This window comes from Agelaius tricolor, unplaced genomic scaffold (genome assembly GCF_023055355.1).
Source record: "Agelaius tricolor isolate 1412-34295 unplaced genomic scaffold, bAgeTri1.0.p SCAF_84, whole genome shotgun sequence".
In the NCBI taxonomy this organism is placed as follows: domain Eukaryota; kingdom Metazoa; phylum Chordata; class Aves; order Passeriformes; family Icteridae; genus Agelaius; species Agelaius tricolor.
In genome coordinates this window covers 476432-501954 of record NW_027269344.1, presented here as the reverse complement: position 1 = coordinate 501954, position 25523 = coordinate 476432, and the positions used below count along the sequence as shown (strand labels likewise).

At 48.8% G+C, this 25523-nt stretch overlaps 1 protein-coding gene and 2 long non-coding RNA genes across 3 annotated transcripts in view; 1 reads left to right on the top strand and 2 right to left on the bottom strand.

Annotated features, from left to right (window-relative positions):
* Positions 1 to 24955, top strand: part of LOC139585552 (uncharacterized) — a 46022-nt gene extending 21067 nt beyond the window's left edge. The window contains exon 2 of the long non-coding RNA XR_011677117.1: positions 23220 to 24955. This is a non-coding gene — a long non-coding RNA (uncharacterized lncRNA). The remainder of the gene's footprint in view (positions 1 to 23219) is intronic.
* LOC139585545 (uncharacterized) lies at positions 12461 to 14309 on the bottom strand. The gene is made up of 2 exons (XR_011677110.1): positions 13833 to 14309; positions 12461 to 13580 (listed from the first exon to the last, which is right to left on the bottom strand). It is a non-coding gene; the product is annotated as an uncharacterized lncRNA (long non-coding RNA).
* Positions 15527 to 17002, bottom strand: LOC139585555 (zinc finger protein 79-like; the record flags this gene model as incomplete). The annotated part of the gene is made up of 1 exon (XM_071418353.1): positions 15527 to 17002. A coding segment is annotated over one exon (714 nt), but the record flags the coding sequence as incomplete, so codon positions are not given.
* Positions 24956 to 25523: the final 568 nt, after the last annotated feature.

The window sequence follows — 25523 nt, the reverse complement described above, 5'->3', positions numbered from 1 at the left end:
GCCTTTTTTACTGCCTCTCCCACAGCATGTACTCGACCGGGGTGTGAGACTCTGTCCAAAGTTTCTCTCATCTGCCTCACAATCATCATTGGGGACCACTGAAGAAAAGACCCTTGTCTGAAGTTTCTGGCCCTGTTGGAGAAAGTTACGTGCCAACGGCTCCGAGACCTGAGCACAGTGCTAAGCTATTGTTCACAGGTGTTGTTTGCTGTATGCTGCACTGAGCCCAATGAAAGAAGAAGGGGGCATCTTGCCTTTTTGCAGCAATAGCCTTGGGAGCTGTCCCACCTCTCAGCCTGGCTGGACTTCTCCTGAGTCTTGGGTGGTCCCCCACAGAAGACCCTCACCTGTTTTACAACCACCGTGACAGACAGACTGAGATGTAAGGAGCCTCTCCATCAAGGAGTGAGACATGAAACCCCCATGTGGAAAGGCCCCTCTGCTCCTTCCAAGGACTGGGACTGAAACCCCCAGCCCGGGGCAGGTGTGTGGGGGAGGCAAGCTGACCAAAGCGAGATGTTTGCCTGCAGGTTGTGACCGCTGGACCAAGAAGACAATGGCTCTCGTTTACTGCTGAGAACATGGACTACCTGTTACATCTATTCCTTATTGTATCTGTTTTCCCCCTTCCCTCACAATTTTCAATAGAGTTATCATAATAAAAACCTCTGAGTTAGCGAGAGATTTCAAGATCTCCCCAGACGTGACCTGGTGAACTCCATTGGCTGGACATCAAAGGACTTGGCTGTTCTATGTTTGGTAGCTATATACCTTCCTTTCTCTTCCTCCCTCTTTTCCTTATTTTTCCCTTTTTTCCCCAATTCCTCCCCAATGAATTTGGTTATTCAATAAAGGTGCATTTGCTTTGATTATCACTGCAAACCCCCCTGTGCCGTGTCGGTTTTTTGCACCCTGAGATCAAATCCACGAACAATCACAAAACCCGTTCGTAAGGATGGATTGTGACACAGGGAGAGTAGGCAATTCATGATATTTTTATTTTCATGCACGACCAAGACACGGTCAGAGAAGGTGGCTTCCAGAAATTTTTTTAAGAAATGCAACCCCCAACCATATTCCTTAGCCACTTTGCAGAGCTCCTTCAATTCCCCCTAGGGGATCGGCTCCCAGGAATTGATTGCAGTCACCCTTCTGCTGTGTTTACATATAATTGGCAAGCCCACAATCTTTTTGGTGAGCTCTGAGCCCTCCCAGTGGCTTCCCTCTGCAGCTTGGCCCAGTGATCCTCAGACTCAGGACCGGAATCCAAGTCTGGGAATCCCTACTCTCATCCTCCGAGGAGGATGGAGGGCACTTGATGACTGCATGGGGCCTCTTGGGGCAGCCAGAATCTGCCTGTTTGTGGGCAGCTGTGGAAGCCAATATGAGCTCCTTCTGGTCGCTGTCATCACCACTTCTGGCTCCAGTGTTGTGGGAATGGGAATGGGAGGGACCATCAGGAGGAGTCAAGAGAGGAAGGGGTAGGGATGGGGTGTGCACAATGGGGAGGGGATTCCCGATAGAGAGGGGAAGTCCCAACATGGACACACTTCCTGACACAGAAGGGAGGGGCAGGGTGTGATTACAGGAATAGAGAAAGTGGGAGGAGGGTCAGAGGTGTCGTTTTTGGCAGAACAGGGAGGTGACAAAATGGCCATTGCCTTTGTGGGGTCAGCACCATTTTGTGGAGAAAGGGCAGAAAAACTTGGAGAGGGAGAAGACAAGATGGCGGGGCTGGCCACATTCCTGGCACCATCTGGGAGAACAACTGGGGGTGGTAGAACTGGGTACATGGGCATTGGTAAGAGGGTTAGGAGAGAGCCCAAGGCAGCATGGCCAGTGCTGCCCTGGAGAGGGGACAGAGGACACTGGGAGATGTCAGGGTGATGGTAGCAACCCTGTGCCTGCTGGCAGGATCCATCTCCCGATCCTCCCTGAGGCAGGGAAGAGAGTTTAGGGATGTGAGGGGAGGAACGGGGAGAAGGGGTGTTAAACTGGGGTCCCGAATGTTTCCCAACATTTTCTACAGACTTAGCAATAAGGCCAAAGGATAAAATTTCCCCACTGAAAGATCCCCTTTAACTCAAAGAACATAGAATCTTTTCCCTATATGGTCCCAGAACTCATTAGAATGAATTCCCTCATAACATCAGGAAAATACTTGAACAACCAATGAAGAAAACATTTTAAATCTCCCTTTGAAAAATGAAAATTTTCTCCAACAAGGATTCCTTTAACTTGGGTATAAACTTCCCTGTGTGGGTGGGTCAGTTTGGCTCCCATCCCCACACTTTCTCCCAACATCCAAGAGGAAAAGAAGGCAAAGGAAAGACAAAAAATGGTGACCCCCAAATATAGTACTCACATGACAGTGGGTCAACAAAACCTCTCCAGGTTGTCCGTCAGCTTCAACCAATCTTCTCGCCTCAAGAACGTTGCCGGTCGCCTGTGCGATTCCCCAATAAAACTTAGGAGTCTCCTCTGGGAATTGGCTGCTCCGAACATGGCTTAACTTCAGTAGTCAAAAAGCTACTGAAGACACCTCCAGGAATGCTCCGAACAGGTCCCTGTTCAGGCTGCCAGCTGTCACAAGCCACAAGCCCGTTGGTGGTGGAGAGAGAGGCAGCGGAGCCGTGACCTTCCAGAAGTGTCTCCAGTAATGAAGCCGCTTGGTGGCACAGGCACACACACACACACACACACACACACACACACACAATCACTGCAGCACACACTTCTCTTGTAGAATCACCAACGACAAAGAAACGGGAAGGGTCTTTGTACGGACGCCAGAGAAGGAGGTTTATTCCAGCCACGCACAAAGGGGTCTAGGGACAAAGACAAAAAGAACAGTGGAAGGTCTGGGTTTAAATACAGGGGACATGGGGGGGCAGAGCAGAGCATCAGGGCCAATGGGCTGAGGTCTCAGGGCAGTACAGAGGGGAGACAAGGGGTGGCAGCCAATAGGGTAAAGAGGGTGGGACACTGAGGCAATATGGGGCCAATGGATAAGCAGGGAAGGGAGAACATTCAAGGACATAAATATAAGGAAAAAGGGAGGGAGAGGCCAACAGTCCAACCAGGGAAGTAGAACTGGGTATATTTGCATATACAACAAAGCATCCTGGAAGAGGGTCTGCTCAATTGCCCTGAACAGGGGAGATTTCTCCAACTTGGGGTCTGTCTGTCTGTCCAAAGGCCTATAATGGCCTTTGTTCTGTAGGCCCACCGGCCTCCACAGACGCTCAGTAGAAAAAGGGGTTAGAAGCTTTGCTTGTGAAATTTGTGGGACATGCAAACCTGAATATTGCAGCCCTCATGACTGACCACCTGGCCAGAGAAGGAAGCCACTCAGACCCTGTTGGGCAAACCCACATTCCTAGTGAGGCCCTTGAGGGTATTACTGAAGCTGTGCATAGCACATTTTTAAAGGTTCCTGATGCTGTGAGACCCCAAAAAGTATTTACTTATGTAAAGCAAGGACTGGCAGAGCCTTATATGCAATTCAATGGCTGCTTGAAACAAGCTCTTAAAAGACAAATTGAGAATGACATTGCCAGACAGGTGTTGCTTTCAAAATTAGCTGCTGAAAATGCTAATGAGAATTGTAAAAAACTTCTGAAGTCCTTGTCTAAGGAGGAGCCCATCCTGCTGTAAATGATAGAGGCATGTAACCACCTGTGTGCCTTCAGCATAGGGCAACCGTTACTAATGAACCTTACTGTGGGGGCTGGTATAGCAAATGCCTTTGTGTGGAAGGGGCCAACAGCGGGCCTGTTAGCTAAAGGAGTGAGAAGAAAGGAAACAAGCAAGAAGTTGATAAGGATTCTCTCCAAGGCTGTAACTAAGGAGACCAAAAAAAGTAAGGAACTGAAGAAAGATAAGAAGAGAACTTTGCAGCTGGATGAAGTATTTTTAGAAAGTCAGTTGAAGTCACTGTAACTTATTACCAATGATGTTATGTTGATTTATGGTGGCCAATAGTTAGGGTAGAAGAAGTATAAACAATTAGAAAGTGTATAAAAGGTCAGCCATGTTCGATAATAAAGAGTTGCCATCTGAGACTGCTTGTGGTCTCTGCCTTGTGTCATGACTGGCCTGACAGTGACATCTGGTGACCCTGATGTGATTCAACACCCTTAAGAACATACTTGATCTGGACCCATACGGGCTCCTAGAGACTGGCAGCCATGACTCACTGGGACGTAGTGGGGGAGGCGGCGTTGGTGCAGCTGAGAATGGCGGGTGGAAGCCACAGGGAAGCCCAGACCTGATTTTCTCCTATCAAGACACCTGGAAGTAGGTGAGCCACCAACTAGTAATAATGGGAAATAATTTATCTAATGAAGAAGAGACTGTTTTGGCTACATGGAAAGTTTTGTTAAGAAATAAGGGAATTAATACTTCAGACTATGCCCTTCGTAGTATATTGCTGTGGGCTAAATCACAGGATTTTGGCACTGATCCCGACACAGCATTTAGTGTTAAAGCATGGGAAAAAGTCGGGGACAGACTGTAGGAAGTCATCTGAGTGGGAGATAAAACTGTTGTTGATCTAGCTGTTACCTGGGGATTGCTTTTTGAGGCATTAAAGGAATGGAAAACCGAGCGAGAACAGAGCAGGATGTGGATGAAGAATCGGGGTTGATAACAGAAACTGATGAAGGGGATGAGGCAGAGGGGGCCTCTGATGGGGAACTTGGTGAATCTATCCTTGAAGAAGGTGCAGGTGCCATGCAAGTTACCAGGCAGACTACCAAAGCTTCCAGGAAAGCTGCCAGAGCTTCTGGGCTGGATGCCAAAGCTTCTGGGACAGCTGCCAAAGCTTCTGGGAAAACTGCCATAGTATCTCCTTCTCAGACTCCTAAACCTCTTTATGTCACAGCTGCGCAGCAGCTCCTGATGGTGCCTGTATACACCACACCACTGCACCAGGTAGCTGAAATGTCTTTAGCAGAGAGAGAAACCCAGTCTTCTGCCCCCCTGCTTCCCTCTGCTCTAGCCCAGCCATCTTCGCTCCCCTCTGAGCTGCATGAACAATCTCCAAGGTCGTATCCTCCATTACCTGACAGTGACAGTGACAGCGAATCAAGTGATGAGTCGCCCGCAGTAACATCGGAGTTGGGGCAGGGAACTGTTGACAGTTCACCTTCTAATAGCTGTAGCCCTACTGCCCCATGGACTTTGCCCCCACGTCAAGTAACTGGGCTTCCTTGAGAGCCTCAGTGTCCTGGGTTGACTATATGATGCTTTTATCCCCAATTATGTTATGTTGAATAATAAGTTTTGCACCTTATATTATGTTGAATAATAAGTTTTGCACCTTTAAGAGTGTTCCAGAGAGTGAAGCAGCGGGAGAGAAGAAGCAGCAGGTTTTTTTCAGACACCGTACTCACTCCTCCACATTTCTGCCCCTGGACTGTTGTTGTCTGCGGATGGACTGACAGTGGGGCAGAGCTCTCTTTTGCTTTTAGTCAGTTTTAGCTAGCTGAGGCAAAGAAGTTCCCTACTGTGGGGACTTTTGTTTTTTTCCCTTTTCCTTGGAGCTCTTGAAACCCGCTCTGGACTGAACACCCAGGGGAGCACGGGCAGCTGCATCTGTGGCCCACCAGGCCGGGCCTGGCCTGCAACATTTCCAGCACCGGAGGGACTGATCAGAGACAGAGTGAGCTGAGCCGCAACCCGGGGAGGGACTTTCTCAGTTTGTCATTTCTTTTGGAGTGGCAAGAGATTTTATTATTTGATATTGTTAATGTTTTTTGTTTAATAGACAGGTTTTTTCCACCTTTCTCCAAGGAGGTATTTTCTCCCAGACCAGTTGGGGGGAGAAGAGCAGATTGGATCTGCTTTCCTACTGGAGCTCCTTTGGGGGATTCTCTCCCAAATTTGCTCTAAACCTGGACACTAAGGAGTTTTGGGAATTTGTTAGGAAGAAAGCAGCTGAAGAAAAGAATTGGGACATGATAGAAAGATTAGGTGCTCCAAGAGTACCTCAGGAGAACAGTGCTAATGCAAATGTTGCCTGTGATAACCCTATGGCTTTTCCAGGTTTTAAAGCAGCTCCTGGAACAGGGCAGGATGACAGTCATCACGTCTTTGTCTGGAAGGTTGTGCAAGATCTCCAATCGAAAGTGGCTCAGTATGGCATTAATTCCTCAGAGGTAATGCAATTAATATGTGTAATTAATGCAGATATGCTTGCACCTTATGACATCATGCATATTGCTACTATTTCATTCCAGCCAGTACAATACAGTGTATTTCAAGAAACTTGGAGGCGAGTGGCTGAGCACACAGCTGTAACAAATATGCAGTTGCCTCAACACGACCCTCATCATGCTGTGGGTGTTGATGCCCTACTGGGCACTGGGCCTTTTGCTAGCCCAGATTCACAGGCAAGGTGGGATCCTTCAATTTTGGCACAAGCTCAGCAAATTGGCACGAGTGCTTTAATTAAATCAATGGAAATGGCAGCTCCAAAACAGAGATATGATACTATACAACAAGGGATGAGAAAACCATTTTTGCAATTTGTGGAAGAGCTTGCTGCAGCCATTGAAAAACAGGTAGATGATGAATCTTTGCGACACAAATTCTGTATACATTTGGCTAAAGAAAATGCAAACTCAGGCTGCAGAAAGATTATTGACACTTTACCTGGGGAACCCACATTGCCTCAAATGATTACTGCTTGCTTGAAAAGTTGGTTCAGTAGACCATAAAATAGTAGCTCTTGCTGCAGTTCTAAGACCTTCATCAAAATGCTATAATTGTGGACAGCAAGGGCAAGTAATGGCACAGTGTAATACCCAGAAAATAACATCTAAGCCAAGCGCAAACAGCAATGTTGTGTGCAATTGTTGTGCTAAATTTGGGCACTATGCTAAACAATGCAGGAGTAAATATCATGCAAATGGTCAGCTGTTGCAGGGAAACAGGAAGAAGAGCGCAAAGGGGCATGTGTGAAAACAAATACCCCAACAACTACAGCAGCAAATATGGGCCTCCCCAGCACTGCAAAGCTAAACATTTGTGAACAATACTCAGGGGCAACAAGTGGGTCTGCAGGGATTGATATACCCACCGCTGACACAGTAACCATTCTGACAAAAGAAATGTGCAAAGTGCCCCTTGATGCCTATGGTTGAATAGGACAGGGATTGAGTGCATTTTTGATAGGAAGATCAAGTACTACAATTAAAAGGTATTCATGTGCATCTAGGACTTATTGATGCTGATTATTTAGGACAGATTCATGCTATGGTACCCATTGATGACCCTCCTGTCACTATTCAGAAAGGAACTTGCATTGCTCAAATTGTACCTTTTGTGAGTTCTGTTCTGAATACAGTGGACCGAAGTCACGGCACAGGAAGTTTTGGATCAACAGGGGTACCTCAAGTGTTCTGGGCTCAGAAAGTTATGGAGAACCATTCAGAAAAGACATGTATCCTCACCACCAGTGGATGTCATCCAGGAACCATATCAGTAACAGTCTTGATTGACACTGGAACAGATGTCACAATACTCTCGTGACTTTGCTGGCCTCAATTGTGGCCTCTCACTCATGCAAGATTTGGACTTTTGGGGTTGGGTGGTGCTACAACAGGTGGTTTGTCAGCCATTGTAATTAATGTGAAACATCCTGATGGCCAACAAGCTAACATCAGACCCTATGTTGCCGATGCTCCTCAAAGTTTGTGGGGATGACATTGTTTATCTCAATGGGCTGTCAAAATACGTATTTTTAATAGGGGCCACTGTGATGCAGGGCAATGAATGTCCAGTTGTAGCCTTGATATGGTTGACAGATGAACCTGTCTGGGTTGGCAACCTCCATCACATTAATGTTACTTAAGTCATCAGTTCATTTGCTTCCCACAGGAGTTTTAGGACCATCCAGGCAGCGTATGCATGCATTGTTTTTAGGTTGGTCATCCATCTCTTTGATGGGACTTTTTGTTCTCCTTGGGGTTATAGACTCTGATAATGAGATTATGATCATGGCCTGGACACTCCAACTGCCTTTCATTGTTCCCCAAGGAACTTGAATAGCTCAACTGATTTTATTGCCCCAAACCATGAGCATACCTTTTACAGATGTAATATGAAAAAGGGGATTTGGGTCTACTGGAACACCCCAAATATGTTGGGTACAACCTATACTAGAACAATACCCCACATGCCGGTGTACTCTGACATTAAAAGGGCAAAAGATAACACTTGACAGCCTCATAGACACAGGGGTTGAAGTTAGTTATCTCTCAAGACAAATGGCCCTCACAGTGGTCCCTTGCTAAAGTACTCCAGGCACTTTCAGGCATTGGAGGAAGCAGCCGCAGCTGTCAAACCCACCACTGGATACAGATCAAAGGGCCCGAGGGACACCGTGCTTCAATCATACTGTTCGTATTACCAATACCAATGGTACCGTGGTGGGGGATGTTCTCTCCCAATGGGGCTTTAGGATTCAATCAGCTTTTTAAAGGGGGCTGTTGGAGAGCGACACTTTAAAACTAACCTGGAAAACAGGGAAAATGGTTTGGGTGGATCAATGGCCCCTACCATTGCAAAAACTTTGTGTATTAACAGAGTTGCTCCAACAACAACTCCAGAAAGAGCATTTTGTCTTTCTAACCATCCTTGGAATTCTCACATGTCTGTTATCAAAAAACAAACTGGCAAATGGCGCTTACTCCATGATCTTTGAAAAATAATGCAGCTATGGAGGACACAGAGGCCTTACAGCCAGGTCTCCCATCTCCTACCATGATTCCCAAAAATTGGCACTTGACTGTTACTGATTTAAAAGATTGGTTTTTTGATATTCCTTTACATCCTGATGATGGTCCTAAATTTTCCTTTTCAGTTCCAAGCACAAAAATACAGGCACCCTTAGAGCGATATCACTGGATAGTTTTACCTAAGGGCATGAAAAACAGCTGTACTATTTGCCAGTGGTATATTGCTAGGTCCTCAATTCTGTTCATCAACAAATGCCTAATGTTCTTTTGCACCATTCTACGGATGATATTTTTGTAACAGCTGAACAACAGGAAGTCATGGAGAAAGCCTTAGTTAGCCCTTGTCACCAAAGCTGTAAATCAGGCAGGGCTTGGCATAGCTCCCAAAAGGTACAAAAACATCCTTCGTGGAGGTATTTGGGGTGGTGCAAATATTGGGGTCTCTTCAATTTCTCCCCAAGCTCTTCAAATTCAGACAAATATTTGCACCTTACATGATGCACAAAAATGTTTGGGAACAATCAGCTGGGTGCACTCCTTGTTAGGGAATTCAAATACAAAGCTAAAAGTCCTTTGTTTGAATGATTAAAAGGAGATTCAGACCTTTTATCACCTAGAAAACTTACATTTCAAGTTCAGCAGGTGCTGCAATGCCCAGCTGATGTCATAATAAACCAACAAGCTGCACACTGGGCACCTGAGCTGCTTTTCTTTTTAATAATCTTGCATCCAGCAAAACAGCCCCATGCCTTGATGTTTCAATGGGACCCCAATGCACCAGACTCTTTGTTTATCACTGAATGGATTTACTTACACCCCAAATTACTAAAACCATCAGTACCCAACATGAAATGATGGCCCAACTGGTTGTTAAGGCCTGACAGAGACTTGTTTCTCTTGCAGGAGGGGAATTTTCCACTGTTTTCCTACCTTTAACCACCTTTTATTTGAATTGGATAGTTCAGGGATCAAGGCTCTTCAGATGGCCTTTCCTGAATTCAGTGGACAAATCTCAATACATCCTCCAAAACATGAGTTGTTTTAACAGCTTTTAAAAGCTTTTTTTAAGCTTTTTTTTTTTTTTTTTTTTTTTTTTTCAATTGACAGAGAAACCCAAGAGGAGTGAGGTTCCACTTCAAGCCTTAACAGTATTCACAGATGGTTCTGGTCACTCTCAGAAATCTGTGGTAGTATGGAGAGACCCCTCTTCTAGTGGGTCTAATGGAGAGCAGATTTATCCATATCTGAGTGGTCCCCCCCAATTGTTGAACTTGCTGCTGTTGTCAGAGCTTTTCAAAAATTTTCTGTTCCTTTTAATCTGCTTACAGATTCAGCTTATGTTGCAGGAATAGTGATGAGAGCCAAAGCATCAGTTTAGAAAGAGTTGAAAATTCACAACAATTTTATTGGTTGCAGCTCCTTGTTTTTTCCTTAGAAAATTGAACATTTCCTTACTTTGTTATGCATATTTGTTCACATACAGACCATCCCAGATTTTTAGCTGAAGGGAACAGGCAAGCTGGCCTTTTAACAATGCCTGTACAACAATCTGTTCTACCTAATAAGATAGAACAGCCTAAATTGATCCATTTGTTTTTTCACCAAAATGGTGTCACTTTGATTTGGCACTTTGGCATTAGTAAAGCCCAAGCTTCAAGAACTATTGCTGTTTGTCCTGATTGCCAAAGGTGTTCTTTTCTCTCTATTGCAGGAAGTATTAATCCCAGAGGGCTTCAGAGCCTTAAAGTCTGGCATCAGATGTTACCCATTTTTGTGAATTTGGTCATTTAAAATATATTCATTCCTCTATTGATACCTTTTCTGGTGCTCTTTTTGCATCTGCCCATTCAGGGAAAACAGCTTACGATGTCTCTAGACACTTCACTGCTGCTTTTGCCATTCTTGGTATACATCTGAAGTGAAGACAGGCAATGGCCCAGTTTATATTTCCCATTGAGTTGCTAACTCTTTTGCTTTCTGAATAATTATGCACAAAACAGGTATTCCTCATTCCCCAACAGGCCAATCTGTCACAGGCTCATGGCTCCCTCAAACATCTCTTGGTACAACAGAAAGGGGGGCCAGAGATGGCAACCCTGCCAAGAGACTGCAGAAAGCCCTTTATGTGATCAACTTTTTGAATTGTTCTTTGATGGACCCCAACCCACCGATTGTTTCACATTTTAATCATGAATCACAATTGCAACAAAAGGAAAGAAACCCCTGCATTAGTGAAGGATCCAGAATCTGGTAAGATATTGGGGCCTTATCCTTAGGCCACCTGGGGTAGAGGTTTTGCTTGTGTCTCCACAGAGAATGGTCCCGAGTGGATTCCAGCAAAGAATGTGAAGCCGTTTTTAAGAATCTTTGAGTGCATCACCTGAAGATTCACCTTGAACACCAACATTGGCAGAGAACCCTTGTGAACAGGACCTCACCACCACACCAGCGCCTGTTTAACCTCTAACAGACTTATGTCCTTGGGAAAATGGTTAAGATTACCCAGTGGTATCAGGGTTTACAGGGCTAGGAAAACTTCTGGGGGATTGGAGACTTGGTGGATGGATAAAAAATTTAGTTAAAATAGGCTTCTATGTATTAGGCATTGTATAATGTATTGTTATGGTTATTCCTTGTATTTTACAGTGCGTGAAAAAATTAATAGACAAGTCACTTAAGAGTGTATTTTTGTTTGAATGGATAGGGGGAGGTATGGGGAATAAAACAAAAAGTACAGTGGAACTGATGAAGGGGCCTGATATCTTAGGCCTGATTGAGCAGAAACTGTGGGAGGGACAGACACAGATTAAGGCTCCCTGGGCAAGAGGGGACCAAGAAACAAGATGTGAAACTTAGTAACTTAGTGATAAGATAATGTTACCAGGTGACCTGATGTCCTCAAGAATGTGTAACCAATGGGAAATTGTTACAAAAAATGGAGCCCTATATAACTACCATACAAGTAAAACCCCGTATAAATCCCTGGCATACTCAATAAAATTGGCTTCTGATCTAAACTCAGATGTCCCCGTCTCTCCATCATCATTAACCCCCCTAGGTGGGGGGAAGATGTTGGAGAGATTCCTTTCCCTTCTCTTTGTCCTGATGTGATTTGGTTGGTAATAAATTCACTCCCTGTGCCCAGGCTGGGTCTGTTCTCCCTGTGCCAGTGCTCGGGGTGGGATCTCTCCCATTCCTTCTCTCAACTCCCAGGCCTCTCCACAGGCAACAAGAGAATGCAATGAACAAGAATCAGCCAATCAGAGAGAGCAGTTCTGATGACTCACCAGTTGCTGGGCACACCCACAGAACCCAGTGTTCCCTGGACCCCACCCTCCCTGCTCAGTCACACCCCAATCCTCCCTGCGCAATCACAGGAGGTCCCAGTCAGGTGCAAGGCCACGGGAAGGGGCTGCGGCTGCCACTGGCTCAGGAGCTCTGAGGGCAGAAAAAAGGGGGTGACACCGGGATGGGGGACACTGGCAGGACTTCCCTTAATGGTGCCTCCATTTGTGTTGGCCCAAGTGAGAGCTTCTGGAGAATCTCTTCCCACACACAGGACACTCATTGGGCCTCTCCCCAGTGTGGATGTGCCTGTGGGTGACGAGGGTGGAGTTGCGCCTGAAGCCCTTCCCGCAGTCGGGGCAGTGGAAGGGCCTCTCCTCAGTGTGAATCTGCTGATGTACTGAAGCACAGACAGACAACTCTTCAACTAATTAAAGTTGAAAAGAAGGGTATTTTATCGCAGTGCTGGACATATAAGGAATCATTTCCAAATGGATGTGCAAGGATTTGCAGACTCCTGCTCTCTATTTATACAGAAAAGGTTTTACATATCCAAGCAGTTTCTAAGGATGCATAATACATAATCATTATCTGCCCACTTTGTATTATAATCACCTGAATACCTAATATGTCTGCACAATTGCACTGCCTTAATTGGGTCTGTGGGATTTTGGAATAAGGGAGTGGGCGTATGTGAAGAAGAAAGCTCTCTTCCTCATGGTAAACTCTTCACCCATGGCGAGTTTGCAGGACTTTTTGATCTGCTGGTCATGGTCCAAGCCTCTCCAAACTGATTATTCTTAAGGCAAGATATTTCTATGGTCTCTGCTCCTCCACAATTGCTACATCTATCCCTGTCACTCCGAGCTTTACTTTCTAATATATTTGTTACTCTTTCACTAACCTATGTGATTTTTGCTTAGCTAACATACCCTCTTAACTAATTTTAAAATCTTAACTAAAATATGCAATCTTCTACTATCTCAGTTATACTCCCAGCTGGCCCCTTGACTCAACCACAGTTTTCAATTATCGTAAATACATTTCCAGCTGACCCCTTGACTCATTACGATGAGATTGGAGCTGCTCAGAAACCACTTCCTACACTCGGGACACTCATAGGTTCTCTCCCCAGTGTGGATCTTGCAGTGATTGATGAGGTTGGAGCTCCAATCAAAGCCCTTCCCACACTCCCCACACTTGTAGGGCCGTTTCCCCATGTGGATCACCTGGAGCCAGATCCCATCTGAGCTCCAGAGCTCCAGCTGAAGCCCTTCCCACATTCCAAGCACTTGTGGGGTTTCTGCCAGCCATGAGTTGTCTCCACCACCTCTGAGTTCTGAATGAATCTCTGGCTGCCTTCTGGACACAGGGGGCATCTTTCCTCCTCACAGCTGCCAGGGCTGGGTTTGCAACCCCTCCTTGTGTGGGATCTCCAGGGCTTATCCTCCCCATTGGATTCCCATGCCATGGAGCTGCTCAAAACGGCCTCTCCCATGAGGTTCTGCAGCAGGGATTTGCTCTCCCTGGTCTCTGTCTGCAGCTCAGTGCCTGGGGAAGGAAAGGAAAGGAAAGGAGAGGAAGGAATGAGGAAGGAAGAAGGACAGAATGAGAAGGGGAAGGAGCTGTGGACAAGGACAGGATGGGATTTGCCTCTGTGCCAGAGGGAAGGGGAAGGAGATCCCCCCAGTTCATCCTTGGCAGGACGGCATTGGTAGCGGGGTTGTCCTGCAGCCAGAGGAAATGTTGGGCTGAGACATGAAACAGAGGAGAGGGGGAAAGGGGCAGTGACTTCCTCCTTGCCTGCCTCAGTGTCCCAGGCCATCTTCCTTTTCCTCGCAGCCTCCTCCAGCTCCATCCAGACAAAGATTGGGATTGACAAATCCTGGCTTGGGGGAAAAACAACAGGTGAGGCCCTTGGTCCTGCTTCCCAAGTCCAGCTCAAAAAGTAACTGCCCTGTTCACAGTTGGATGGGCCCAGACCCTGCTCATCTCCAGCCTCCCCCACCCCTCCAGGCTGACAGGATCCCCCAGCTCCAGGATTGGCCTTCGTTGCTCTCCCCACTCTGATGCCAATCAGAGTCCCAACACCAATGTCCCCCCCCAGCTGGTACCACTGCCCCAGCCAGTACAGACAGTTTGCCACAGGAACCTTCCACAGTTCTCCAAAGGGGCATCTGTGTCTCACCCTTGGGGCCCTGCAAGATCCAAACATCCCCTCCCCTGAAACAAACCCTCCCAGAGATCCTCCAATGGATTTGGGGTGAGTTCCCCCTCCCCACTCACCTGTGAGATCTGGGGGGGATAGATGCTGCCAGGGCCAGGGGAGCTGCAGACTCAGTGGGCGAGTGGGAAAACAGCGTGGTTCTGCTGCGGCTCCTCCTCTTTCTATTCTTCCTGCTCTTCCTTTTCCCATCCTCCGTTTCTTCTCTCCCTCCTCTTCCTATTTCTCCTCCTCTGTGCCCAATCCAGATCCTCCTTTCACACCCTTCTCTCTCCCATGGCTGCAGCGTTTGGGTCGAAGGAACCAGGGAACATCCCATGAGCTCCCCAGGGATGGGCAGGGGGCTTGGGAATCCACCCAGTGCAGATCCATTCCCCTCCAGAGCCCCAGGGAATCACTCCAGGGATCAAGCGATGGGGACACAGTGGGATCCCCACGGAACCACCCTTTTTCTATCCCATCCCCAACTTTCCCTCCCCTCTCCTATCGTTCCCCCAACCCAAGGACCCCTCCCAACTCAATCTGGGGATCCCATCCCTCTCCCACTCTGAATCCTCTTTTTCCCTGCACTCCCACCCCTTTCCCATCGTGCCTTCAGCTCCACCTCTCGTCCCTATTTGGTTTTGGGGGATGCAGGTCCCTCCTGCTCAGTCTGGGGGGTCACATCCCCCCTTTCCCTCAATTCATGCATCTCCTGGCTGCTTTTTCCTGGGAGCAATCCCTCAGTTTTGGGACTTTTGGGGTGTAGTTTAAGAGTGTGACAGCTCTGTCTGGCTTTCCTCTCCTGTTGTGGCCTCTCAGTTGCCCCTGACACCCTGGGGGTGCTGGGATTTTCTTCCTGGGGACAAGGATGTTCATCCCCTTCCAGGAGCCCAATGCCCGGCTGGGGCTCCAGTTCAGGGGGTCCTTGAGCAGCTGCCCCATAACCTCCCCCATGGTCTCCCAGCACAGCCAGAGCCACTTGGCCTGGGGTCCCCAAAGGCCTCAGCAAGCCCCAGGTCCCTCCCAGGAACCCTCAACCCCCTCCAACCCAGCATCCCCCACATCCCCTGCAAGTTCCCCCCATGGCACCAGCCATGGCCATGTCCCCACATGTCACTGCCCATGTCCCACCGTGTCCTCACCCACGGCTGTCTCCCCACCATGTTTCCATCCCTGTCATTGTTCCCCACATCTCCATCCATGCCTGTGTCCACCCACATCCCCATGAATGGCTATGTCCCCCTCCATGTCCATGTGTCCCCCAACTGGTTCAGGAAAAATAAAATACCTCTTTGAAGAAAAGTGGAAAAAACTGTTTATTACACAATAAAACCTAAACAATATTAAACAATAAAACCTCTTGCTGCTCTAAAAGAGAGACAAACTCACAAAGTCCCTCTGTGGGCTGTAGCTCAGCTCACTCAGTCCCTTATCAGTCCCTCCGGTGCTGGAAATGCCACAGCCCAGGCCCGGCCTGGTGGGCCACAGGTGTGAGCTGCCCATGCTCTTCTGGTGTTCAGGCCAGAGCAGGTTTAAGCAGGTCCAAAGAAAAGGGAAAAAAACACCACAGTAGGGAACTACTTTGCCTCAGCTAGCTAAAACTAACTAAAAGCAAAGGAGAGCTCTGTCCCGCTGTCTGTCCATCCGCAGACAAGACAGTCCCAGAGCAGGAATGTGGAGGAGTGAGTGCAGTTTCTGAAAACAAACTCAGCATTTCTTCTCTCCCTCTTCACTCTCAGGACAATTGAATGCAAAAGATTTTATGGGGTTGAAAGTCAACAAATCTGCCCTCCCCAAGGAATTTCCATTGTAGGTCTGTGTCCCAATGGATGTTCCTGCTGCTGGGTTTATCTAGCTGCCCACAGGGAACCAGGAAGATGCGGAGCCTCCAAGCCAGGTGTCTTCCCCACACGGATCACCAGGACCATGGATCACCAGGGCTCTGCCCAACAACGCTCACTGAGGATCATCCAATGTAGATCGTCTCATGGGGGACAGAGCTGGAGCAGCGCACAAAGCTCTTCCCTCACGTGGGGCACTCACAGGGCTTCCCTTAGTGGCGCCTCCGTTGGTGTTCTGTCAAGTGAGACCTCTGTGAGAAGCTCATCCCACACTCAGGACACTCGTAGGGCCTCTCCCCAGTGTGGATGCGCCGGTGGATGGTGAGTTTGGCATTTTCCTTGAAGCCCTTCCCACAGTCGGGGCAGCGGAAGGGCCTCTCCTCTGTGTGAATCCGCTCATGTTTGAGGAGATCGGAGCTCCTGTGAAACCTCTTCCCACACTCAGGACACTCGTAGGGCCTCTCCCCAGAGTGGGTGCCCTGGTGTTTTCTCAGGTCAAAGTGCCACCCATAGCTCTTCCCACATTCCAAGCAGGTGTAGGGCCGTTCCCCCGTGTGGATGACCTGGTGCCGAATCAGGGCCGAGCATCCTCTGAAGCTCCTCCCACATTCCCCACACTCAAAGGGCTTTTCCCCAGTGTGGATCTTCTGGTGTTCCGTCAGCTGGCACTTGATGCTGAAGCTTATCCCACACTCCCCACACTCAAATGGCTTTTCCCCAGTGTGGATCCTCTGGTGTTGGATCAGGATGGAGTTGTGGCTGAAACATTTCCCACACTCCTCACACTCAAAGGGCCTCTCCCCAGGGTGGATCACCTGGTGCTGCCTCAGGCTGGAGCTCCAGCTGAAACATTTCCCACATTCCAAGCACCTGTGTGGCTTTTCCCTGCCATGAGGCTTCTCCACCAGCTCCAAGCTCTGGCTGGATCACAGGATGCATTCCTGGCTCATGGGGGCTCTTTCCTCCCCAGAACTCCCTGGGCAGGGTTTGCAGCCCCTCTTCATGAGGTACATTCGGGGCTTTTCCTCCTCCTCCATCAGGCCACACCCTGAGAATTAAAAATCCTGGTTTGCAGAAAAAATCAAGAGGAGAGCAGCTTGGACTGGGAAAACCTCCATGCCCAAGTTCATCTGGGAAAGTCATTGGGCATCTTGTGTCTGAAAGAACCTCCAAAATACCATGATTCAGCACAAAAATCCTCTAAACATCAAGATGCAGATCAAAAACTTCCCAAACGTCAATATTCAGCAAAAACCTCCTTCAAAATACAGAGATTCAGCCCTCACAAAGCACAAAAGCACCAACATTTGCCCAGTAAAGCTCAGAAACCCCAAGATTCAGCCTCTGTGAAAATCATGGATTCCCCCTCCCCTGGTCACCTGCTGCATACGGACAAAGCTCCTGGGGCTGGGGGGGAGGCTGCAGATACAGGGAGGAGTAGAACCGTGTGGTGCCGCCTCTTTCTGCTCCTCCTCCTCCTCTGTTCCTGCTCTTCCTCACACTCCTCTTCCTCCTACTATTCCTCCTTCTCCTGCACAATCTCACCTTTTCCTCCCACGTCCAGGGTTTCACCATTTTGTTCCTCAACCCTGCTTCTCCTTCCCTTCTCCTCCTGCCCCAGGCCCAGCACCCGCTGCCGGCTCCCTCTTGCCCCCCAAACCCACAGCATCCCACGGCAGGGGCAGGGATGGAGCTGGGGCAGGTCGGGCTGGGGCAGCGCTGGGCTCTCGGCCGCTCCCGCCCGCACTCGGTCCCCACTGCAGCCGCTCCCGCCAGGACAGCGCGGGAGGGCCCGGCCTTGGCCCTGCCCCACTCCCACCTCCCCAAATTCCGCTCGCGGGGGGCGCTGGGGCCGAGGGAGGCGCTGGGCGCAGGTGGGGAACGCTGAGAGCTGCGGGTCTGCCTGGCAACTGCTGAGTCATCAGAGCCGCGTGCTCTGATTGGCTGAGCCCTGCCTGAGGGCTGGGGCTGCAGCAAGGGGGGACACACAGCTCCAGGGGGGATGTCCCACAAACGGGGGACCCCCATGAAAGGAAGAAGAGGAAAGTGTCTTTGCAATCAGATGCTGTGAATCTGATGAGAGATAGAGCCAGGAACTTGTACGTAAGGAAGCGACAGGAGAAGCCATCAGTTTAAGAAAATGTTGTTAACTGATGACACAGACTGCTGCTCAGCCAAGGTCCTGCCACATTCATGAACTTCGAGAAGAAGAACAACAAAGACTTCACAGAGCCATGAATATCGGTTGCTACACAAAAGTAGGGAGCATATCAAGGGGATATGTAGTAAGTGGATTGGGAAGTCTCTTCCTCTCAAGTACACCACCCAATGAGGAAAGGAAGAGGGAGATGCAGCTGGGAAAATTAGGATGAACAGGAGGCTGTGTCCTCCACCAACTGGAGAGACCCTGTAGGAAATGTCCCATGGCCTCTCCCTTTCTTTAGGAATGAAATTACTTTTACAGGACTCCTCTGTCTGCTTTGTGGACAGAATCCTCTGGTGATGTCAATTTTTCCACACACCTTGGGACTCGTCCGGAATTCTATCCACCGTCTGGGGCAGTGGGCAATGAGTGCAGCTGAAGGTGCCTCACCCAGTTTGGGTGATCGGCCCCCTTGGGGGCGGCAGCACCGGGGACTGATTGGGTACCTGAGAGTGACCAGGAGACAGACGAGTGACACATCAGGGGGGGCTGTGAAGAGTCAGCAGGGAGAGAGCACTGAAAATCTCATCAGTGAGTGCACTGGGATCTTTGGGGAGTGAGCACGGCAGGGCACCCATGGAGACAGAAAAGGGAAAGCCAGGAAGGGGTCCTGTGCCAAAGGGATGATGATCCCAAAATATCTCTGAAGGGTCCCTTGGGAGAAGGGTGAGGTAGATTGCACACTCCCTCAGAGGCAATTAAGGACTTGGACACCCAGGGGGGCAATAAGAGAAGTGGAGAAGGGATTAGGACAACAGGGGATGGATGGCATTGGTGTGCTGGGAAGAGACTGGGTGAAGGGGAGTGTGCAGGAATTTGATTAAGGCAGGAAGCAGCAGGAGGAATCTTTGTGGTGAGAAAAAGAAAAGGGGAGGAAGAGAAAAATACCCAGAATTTGGATGTTTTTCAGCAGAGTCTTATCCTCAACATTTGCCAGCTGATCATTTGTATCCCCGGTTTCCAGGAGAGGAAAACAAGGAGGTCAGGGTTTCAGGGGGTTTCTCTGTGGGGGGCAGCGGCAGCAGCGGGCGCAGAGGTGCGGGACCGGGAGCACGGGCTGGGGGCCTGGGGGGAGCTGCGGGGCCGGGCCGGGGCTGTGGGGCAGCCGGGGCTCAGCGCCGGGCGCTGCCTGACCCCACCAGCCCCGGGCAGGGCCGGCAGTGGCCCCCGGCCCCCAGGAGGCTGCGGGACGCCCCGGCCGCTGCCCGGCCCCGTGGAGCTGCCGGCCCTGCCCGCCGGGGGGCGCCTTTGGACACTGCGGCAGGACAGGGACCGGCTCTGGGATACGGGCTGGGGAGGGCACCCTGAGCACAGGGACGAGGAGCAAGGAACACCTGGGAAATGTGGATTATACAAGGAAGGACTGAGATTTTCTTTTCTTTTCTTTTCTTGGGATCACCACAGAAACGAAGGATTTTGCAGAAAGCTCAGCAGCTCTCAGAGGATGAGCACCCACAGGCACTGAGGGGGGCTGCAGGAGGGGCAGAAGAAGGCCCTGCAGCACTTGGGCACAAAGGCCCAGCAGGTGAATGCAAGAAGGGAGCAGCAAAAGGCCAGGCTGAAGGCAAAGGCCAGGGCAGAGTTCCTACAGCCCCTGAGGGATCAACCCCAGGGCCCAAGGGGGCCCCAGCACCCAGGGCACGGGCTCGGCCACAAGCACCCGGCAGAGGCATTGCCCTCCTCGGCAGGGGACAGCCCACCCAAACAGCCCCTGGCAAGGAATCAGGGCTCCAGCTGCAGGGCACAAGGACACTGCAAGCACAGACAGCAGCACCCTCAGGACCAGCAAGTCCACCCCTTGATGGACATGGATTGGCAGGGCTGTCACAGCTCCCATCACACCAGGGACCCTCCACACTGGAGCCCTTGAGAACATTCAGGTGGGTCGGCATTGAGAGGAGGCCTCTCCTGATGGACACAGGGGCCTCTCAATCCACTCTGGATCTTAGACCTAATGGGCAAAATAGGAAAGGCATGGTTTAATTATTAAGGGAATAAGTGGGAAAGATGAGCAGGTATGATTTCATCAACCACTACTAGGAGATGTAGGGGATACGCTTGAAATACATTAATTTCTTTTTCTTCCTACTGTGATTGCAATTTACTGGGAAGGAATTTGGTGGCTGGATTTTTATATTGTAAAAGGTGATACAGAGGCTTATGATGTTGTACTTATGTGTCAAATGTCTGGCAAGGCCTATGCTGAAGTGAACCCACAAATGTGGACAGTCCAGGGAAAGAGGGAAAATTAGATATGGACCCTCACCAAATTACTTTGAAGCAACAAGGACAAGAGGTTGCTTGTATTGATTTAAAATCAATACCCTATTCCAAGAGAGGGAAGGAAGGGCTTACAGCTTATTACTGACTCTCTCTTAAAGGCAGGGTTTTGGAGCCAGGGATCTCTCCCTACAACACTCCAGTCAAGAAACTGGATGGATGGACACAAGGAGGAATCACAGAATTTTCAAGTGTTAAAAAGCAAATTAACTGAGGCTCCTGCCCTGGCCCTCCTAGACAGGGAGAAAGAATTTGAATTATAGGTGGATGTTAAACAGGGCTATGCCGAAGAATTCTTGTGTTAAAATGTTTAACCCAGTGGCCAGAGTGGCCTCAATGTCTGCAGAATTGTGCAGACACAGCTCACATGGGAACTGAGGCCTGAAAACTGATGACAACAGGAGGATCTCCTAGAGTTCAAGTCTGGCAGCAAGTTAAAGCTCTGACAACCAAAAGAGCCTCTAAATGGATGAGCAGGGCTTGGTTATTACAGTATGAAACTTGTTCAGTGGCACAGGAGGATTCAGAACTGAGGACAGGGCAAGGGTTTAACCCAGCCTCCTGTTTGAACAGCCTGGAGAGGGGCTGGCAAGAAACCCAGGACTGCACTCAAGGGACAGAGCTCCAGACCCAGGCTGGGAGAGATTGATGGGACATTCCCAGGCCTGAGGGACAAAATGTGTTTGTGGATGGCTCTGCAAGGGCAGCAGAAGGGAAAAGAGCTACAAGACAGGCTGTTATTAAGGAAGGGGAATCAGACAAAGCGCAGGTCACCGCCCCATGCTCAGCTCAACCCAAGGAGCTGTGGGTGCTTGTAAGAGCCTGGCACTGAAATGCCCTGAGCAGGAAGGCTTCAATATCTTCTGCTGACACCATGGCACCTAACAGGGGGCAAAAGCAATTCTGACTGCTTCAATCTGACTGATGCAATCACTGCATCACTTATTAGGGTATTTCTGAAATAATTAATTCATAGAGAAGGGATTGTGGAAGCAATAGACTCAGAAAGAAGAACTCATTTTACTCGAAAGATCCTTCAGGGGGTTATGGCAGCTTTAGGAATACAAGGGGACCTCCATAACCCCTGGCACCCCCTGAGCTCAGGTCAGGAGAAATAAAGAAACACTTTTGGAAGCTGGTGATAAAAACCAAGATGCCGTGGGTACAGCTTTTGCCATTGGCTATGGCAAGAAGAAGAGACAGACCCAGGGCAGATATTCAATTATCTCACTTGGAATTGATGTCTGGAATTCCTTACCCTGGTAATTCTCCACCTTGTGCAGGGTGGAGATAAGGGATGTATGTTTCAAGCAGTCCGTGGCCAGAATCCTGTCTCTTGTGAAATCTCTCCCACAGGAAGCTGGGCTGGCACAGAGCCTGCCCTGGCACTTTGCTGTTGCCAACACCCAGCCAGGACATCGGCTCCTGCCTAAGGAGTGCAAAGCAGCACCACTGGTGGCCAAGCGGCCCATGCCAAGTGTCCCTGAGGCCAGAAACAGCCGCCAGCACAGCTGAACACGGGGGGACCCCTCAGCCTGGCCTCAGGGGCTCTGAAGCCCCGGAGATTTGCACTTCCCGCCTGCAGCAGGACCATGGCAGCCCCCACTGAGCCTGCCCTGAAGGCAACGCAGCAGCAGCCAGGGCTCCACAGCGGGCCAAGCCCCTGGGCCTGCCCACAGATCCTCTGCTCAAACCCTCGGAAATCCTGGCCACCCTCCTCTGGCACCTCCAGCCACTGCGGCCAAGCCTTGCTGCCACTGCTGCAGCTTCAGCGCTGGCTGGGCCTGCACTGCCACAGCTCCTGGGGAGCACCACGGCACAATTCCACTCTGGGGCTCACTCACACCCACACTCTGGGCTGCCTAGAATAAGATTACACCATGAGAATGTTTTTTCTAAATAATCCTACTTTCATATTGTCAGTTAGGTTTGGGGGTGAGAATCAGTTTTTATTCTCGGCAGAAGAAGTAGAAAATATCTTTATTGCTTTGGATTCTTTTTCAGTGTGTGTTTGCCTGGCTGGTGGAGATGGCAAAATTTTGGTCCGCGTTTTCTGGTGTTTACCTCCAGGCTGCGTTTAGAAGAGCTTTAAAGGTGACCCTTTAACTCACAAACCGTTAAGAGAACACTCTTCAAAAAAACCCCCAAAAATTAAAAATACCCCAAACCCTGGCTTTTGGGGTGGGGCGCATGAGAGTCAAGCTCTGGAAGAGTGTAGAGAGCTTTTTGGAGAATTGGTTAGCTGAGAAAGGACATTCCGATGTGATACCAATGGATAAGGGTAAGAGAAACAAGCTGGGAACTGAGCAACCGATGCCCAATTACTGATGAAGGTCACAGTGACCTTCTCTAAAACGGGAAGACGGGGGAGAAAATTGCTTGCCAGAAAATGTAGTTATCCCAAGGTAGAGAAATTAGAAGAATGTACACATAGAAGCAAAATAATTGTTAAGAGATAGAAGTAGGTGTGTTTGATTATAGTGTGCTTTAACCAATAATGAGCTCAGATTTTGCAATATGCATAAGCTTCATTAACACTAATATAAAAATGTGTAAGCTTTCAATAAACTTCGAGATTTGCTATTCATCGCATATGGCGTGTCGCATCTCTCCCGCCGTTACGACAAATGGTGACCCCGACGTGATACCTTCGGGACTAGCCACGGTCGGAGGCGTAAAAGTCAAGTGCAGGTCCTTTCGCGGCTGGGGACGGCAAAAAACACCGCTGAAAAAGGAAGGTGTTCGTGCCCCGGGTGACCTCAGAGGAGAGCCCGGCTGCTACGTGCTGCCGGACCTGAATAGAGCCGCAAGAAGCGCGCAATCGTCGTTGAAATGGATAAAGACAGGCAAGCAGCATATGATTTATTTACTGACTTTTTACGAGGGCGTCAGATTAGAGGGATAGATTTACAGAAAGAACTTCCTGGGTTGTTAGCTTATGGGTGTGCACAGGAGTTTTTTCGTAATCCGCATACAGTGCATGAATTGTTGGAATGGCGTATATTCGGAAATAAGTTGTGGCGTGCAATCATAGATGAGGATAAGACCGCGAGAGAGTTGGGAAATTTATGGCGAGTCGTGCATGCTGAATTCTTGAAATACCAGGCAGAGGAAAGAGCTGCCCAGCAGACTAGTGCAGCCCGTGAAAGCAACAGGAGTTGCGGAGACTGGTTTGGGTCCCCGCCGATACAAGCTCCTGCTCTAAAAAGCAGCTCCCTGCAGCTATCGGCTTCTGCCGCGGGCAGTAGCCCCCCCGCGCGTATTCCAGCCGTGCCGTCCGCGCCGCCTGCCCCGGTGTTAAACCCTGCACCGCCTCCGCCTCCTCCCGCTCCGGACCCGCACCCTCAGCCTCCCCGCCGCAGCGCACAGCCCGCAGCCGCCCCGCCGGAGAGGCTCGTGCCGGCCCCGGCCCTGGGCGACTCAGCAGCTGCAGCGCAGCCGCCTCCCGCTCCGCAGCCGCCAGCACCGCTCCGCAGCCGCCCCGTCCCCGAGCCGAAGGGGGGGCGGCAGGACGGGCCTTCCACCCCCCGTGGAGCAGCGGGCTCCGGTGAGTCCGCCCGCCCCGCGGCTGCCCGCAGCTATCACCACTTCGGCTAAACCTGCCTTCAGCCCGCAACCGCCGGGAGCCTCGGAGTAGACCTAGCAACAGCAGCAGACAGTGATTTTGGTGACTGTTCACCCAGGAAAAGTTCCAACGGGACTAAACAGACCACTCATTGTTGATGGATTATCTGTGAGAGTTTTGCTTTTAGGACATTTCTCGGCTACAGTGTTAAGATTGTTTGTTTTATCTAGAATAATGGACGCTGGCTATGTAGGGGAGAGTTCTATTATGCTGTATATTCCTTTTCCACCTATGCGAATCGAACACTGAACTGTTAGATGAATTTTGACCTCTGTTAAAGGGAACTGATCCAGCACAGCCTGTTCGTATAACCCCTGAACGGGCTGAAACACTGCAGCAGATATTAGACCGTGTTACACAAGGCAGTGTTCAGAGACGTGATTTTGATTTCCCTGTACAGCTGACAGTTTGGTGTAAACAAAAATTTTTTACTGAGTGCACTTACTTAGCATAACAGAAAAACGGGGGAGATATGGGCCTTAGAATGGATATCTCCTCCACTTCAACAACATAAAACTCTTTTTCAGAAAATTGACATTTTAACTGATTTGCTCAAAAAGGGTCGTGATAGGACAGTGGAGTTAGATTTAATGCCCAAAAAGATCACTAAAGTCCTTATCAGATGCTATAACTGCTTACACAGATGCAAGAAGAAAATCCAAACAACTGTTACTCATTGTATACATTTATATGTTTAGAAAACTGGACTGGATGTCATGTAACATTTAGAATTATAATTTAACCTGAATGTTAGTTTGCACAAAAAAACAACTCCCTCCAAACAACAAAACAACAAAACTCCACTCAAAACAGATACTAAAATATATAATAGACTTTCAACCATAATATTAATATTATTATTATTATTATTGGAGATAATTTTGATAAATAATTACCAAAAGGAATATATTCATCCCTACTGTTTAAGCATCAATTGACTTTTAAAACATAAAGCATAAACACTGATGTTTGAGGCCTAGAAAACATTCATTTTATTGTTTGAATAATGATTTCAGTCTACAGGAAAACTGTTGCTTAGCTTTTCCTGTAACATCAAACAAAGAGTATTTTGTACTTAGTTGTTATCCTTTTTCTTTGTCCAAGTGAGAACACAATATGTCATTTAAAATATTCTCTCATTTAATTTACATTTTAATCTGAAAGAGAATATGAGTTTAAAAAATCATACCACAGCATTAACGTCCCTTTGTACTTAGAAACATATTTTTTGTACCTGTTCAATTTAAAGCAAACCTGCAATACTCTAAGCACCTGACTCAACTTGTAACTTCTCCATCACTTCTTATATTTTTTCCCTCTGAAAATAACCAGTGTGAGC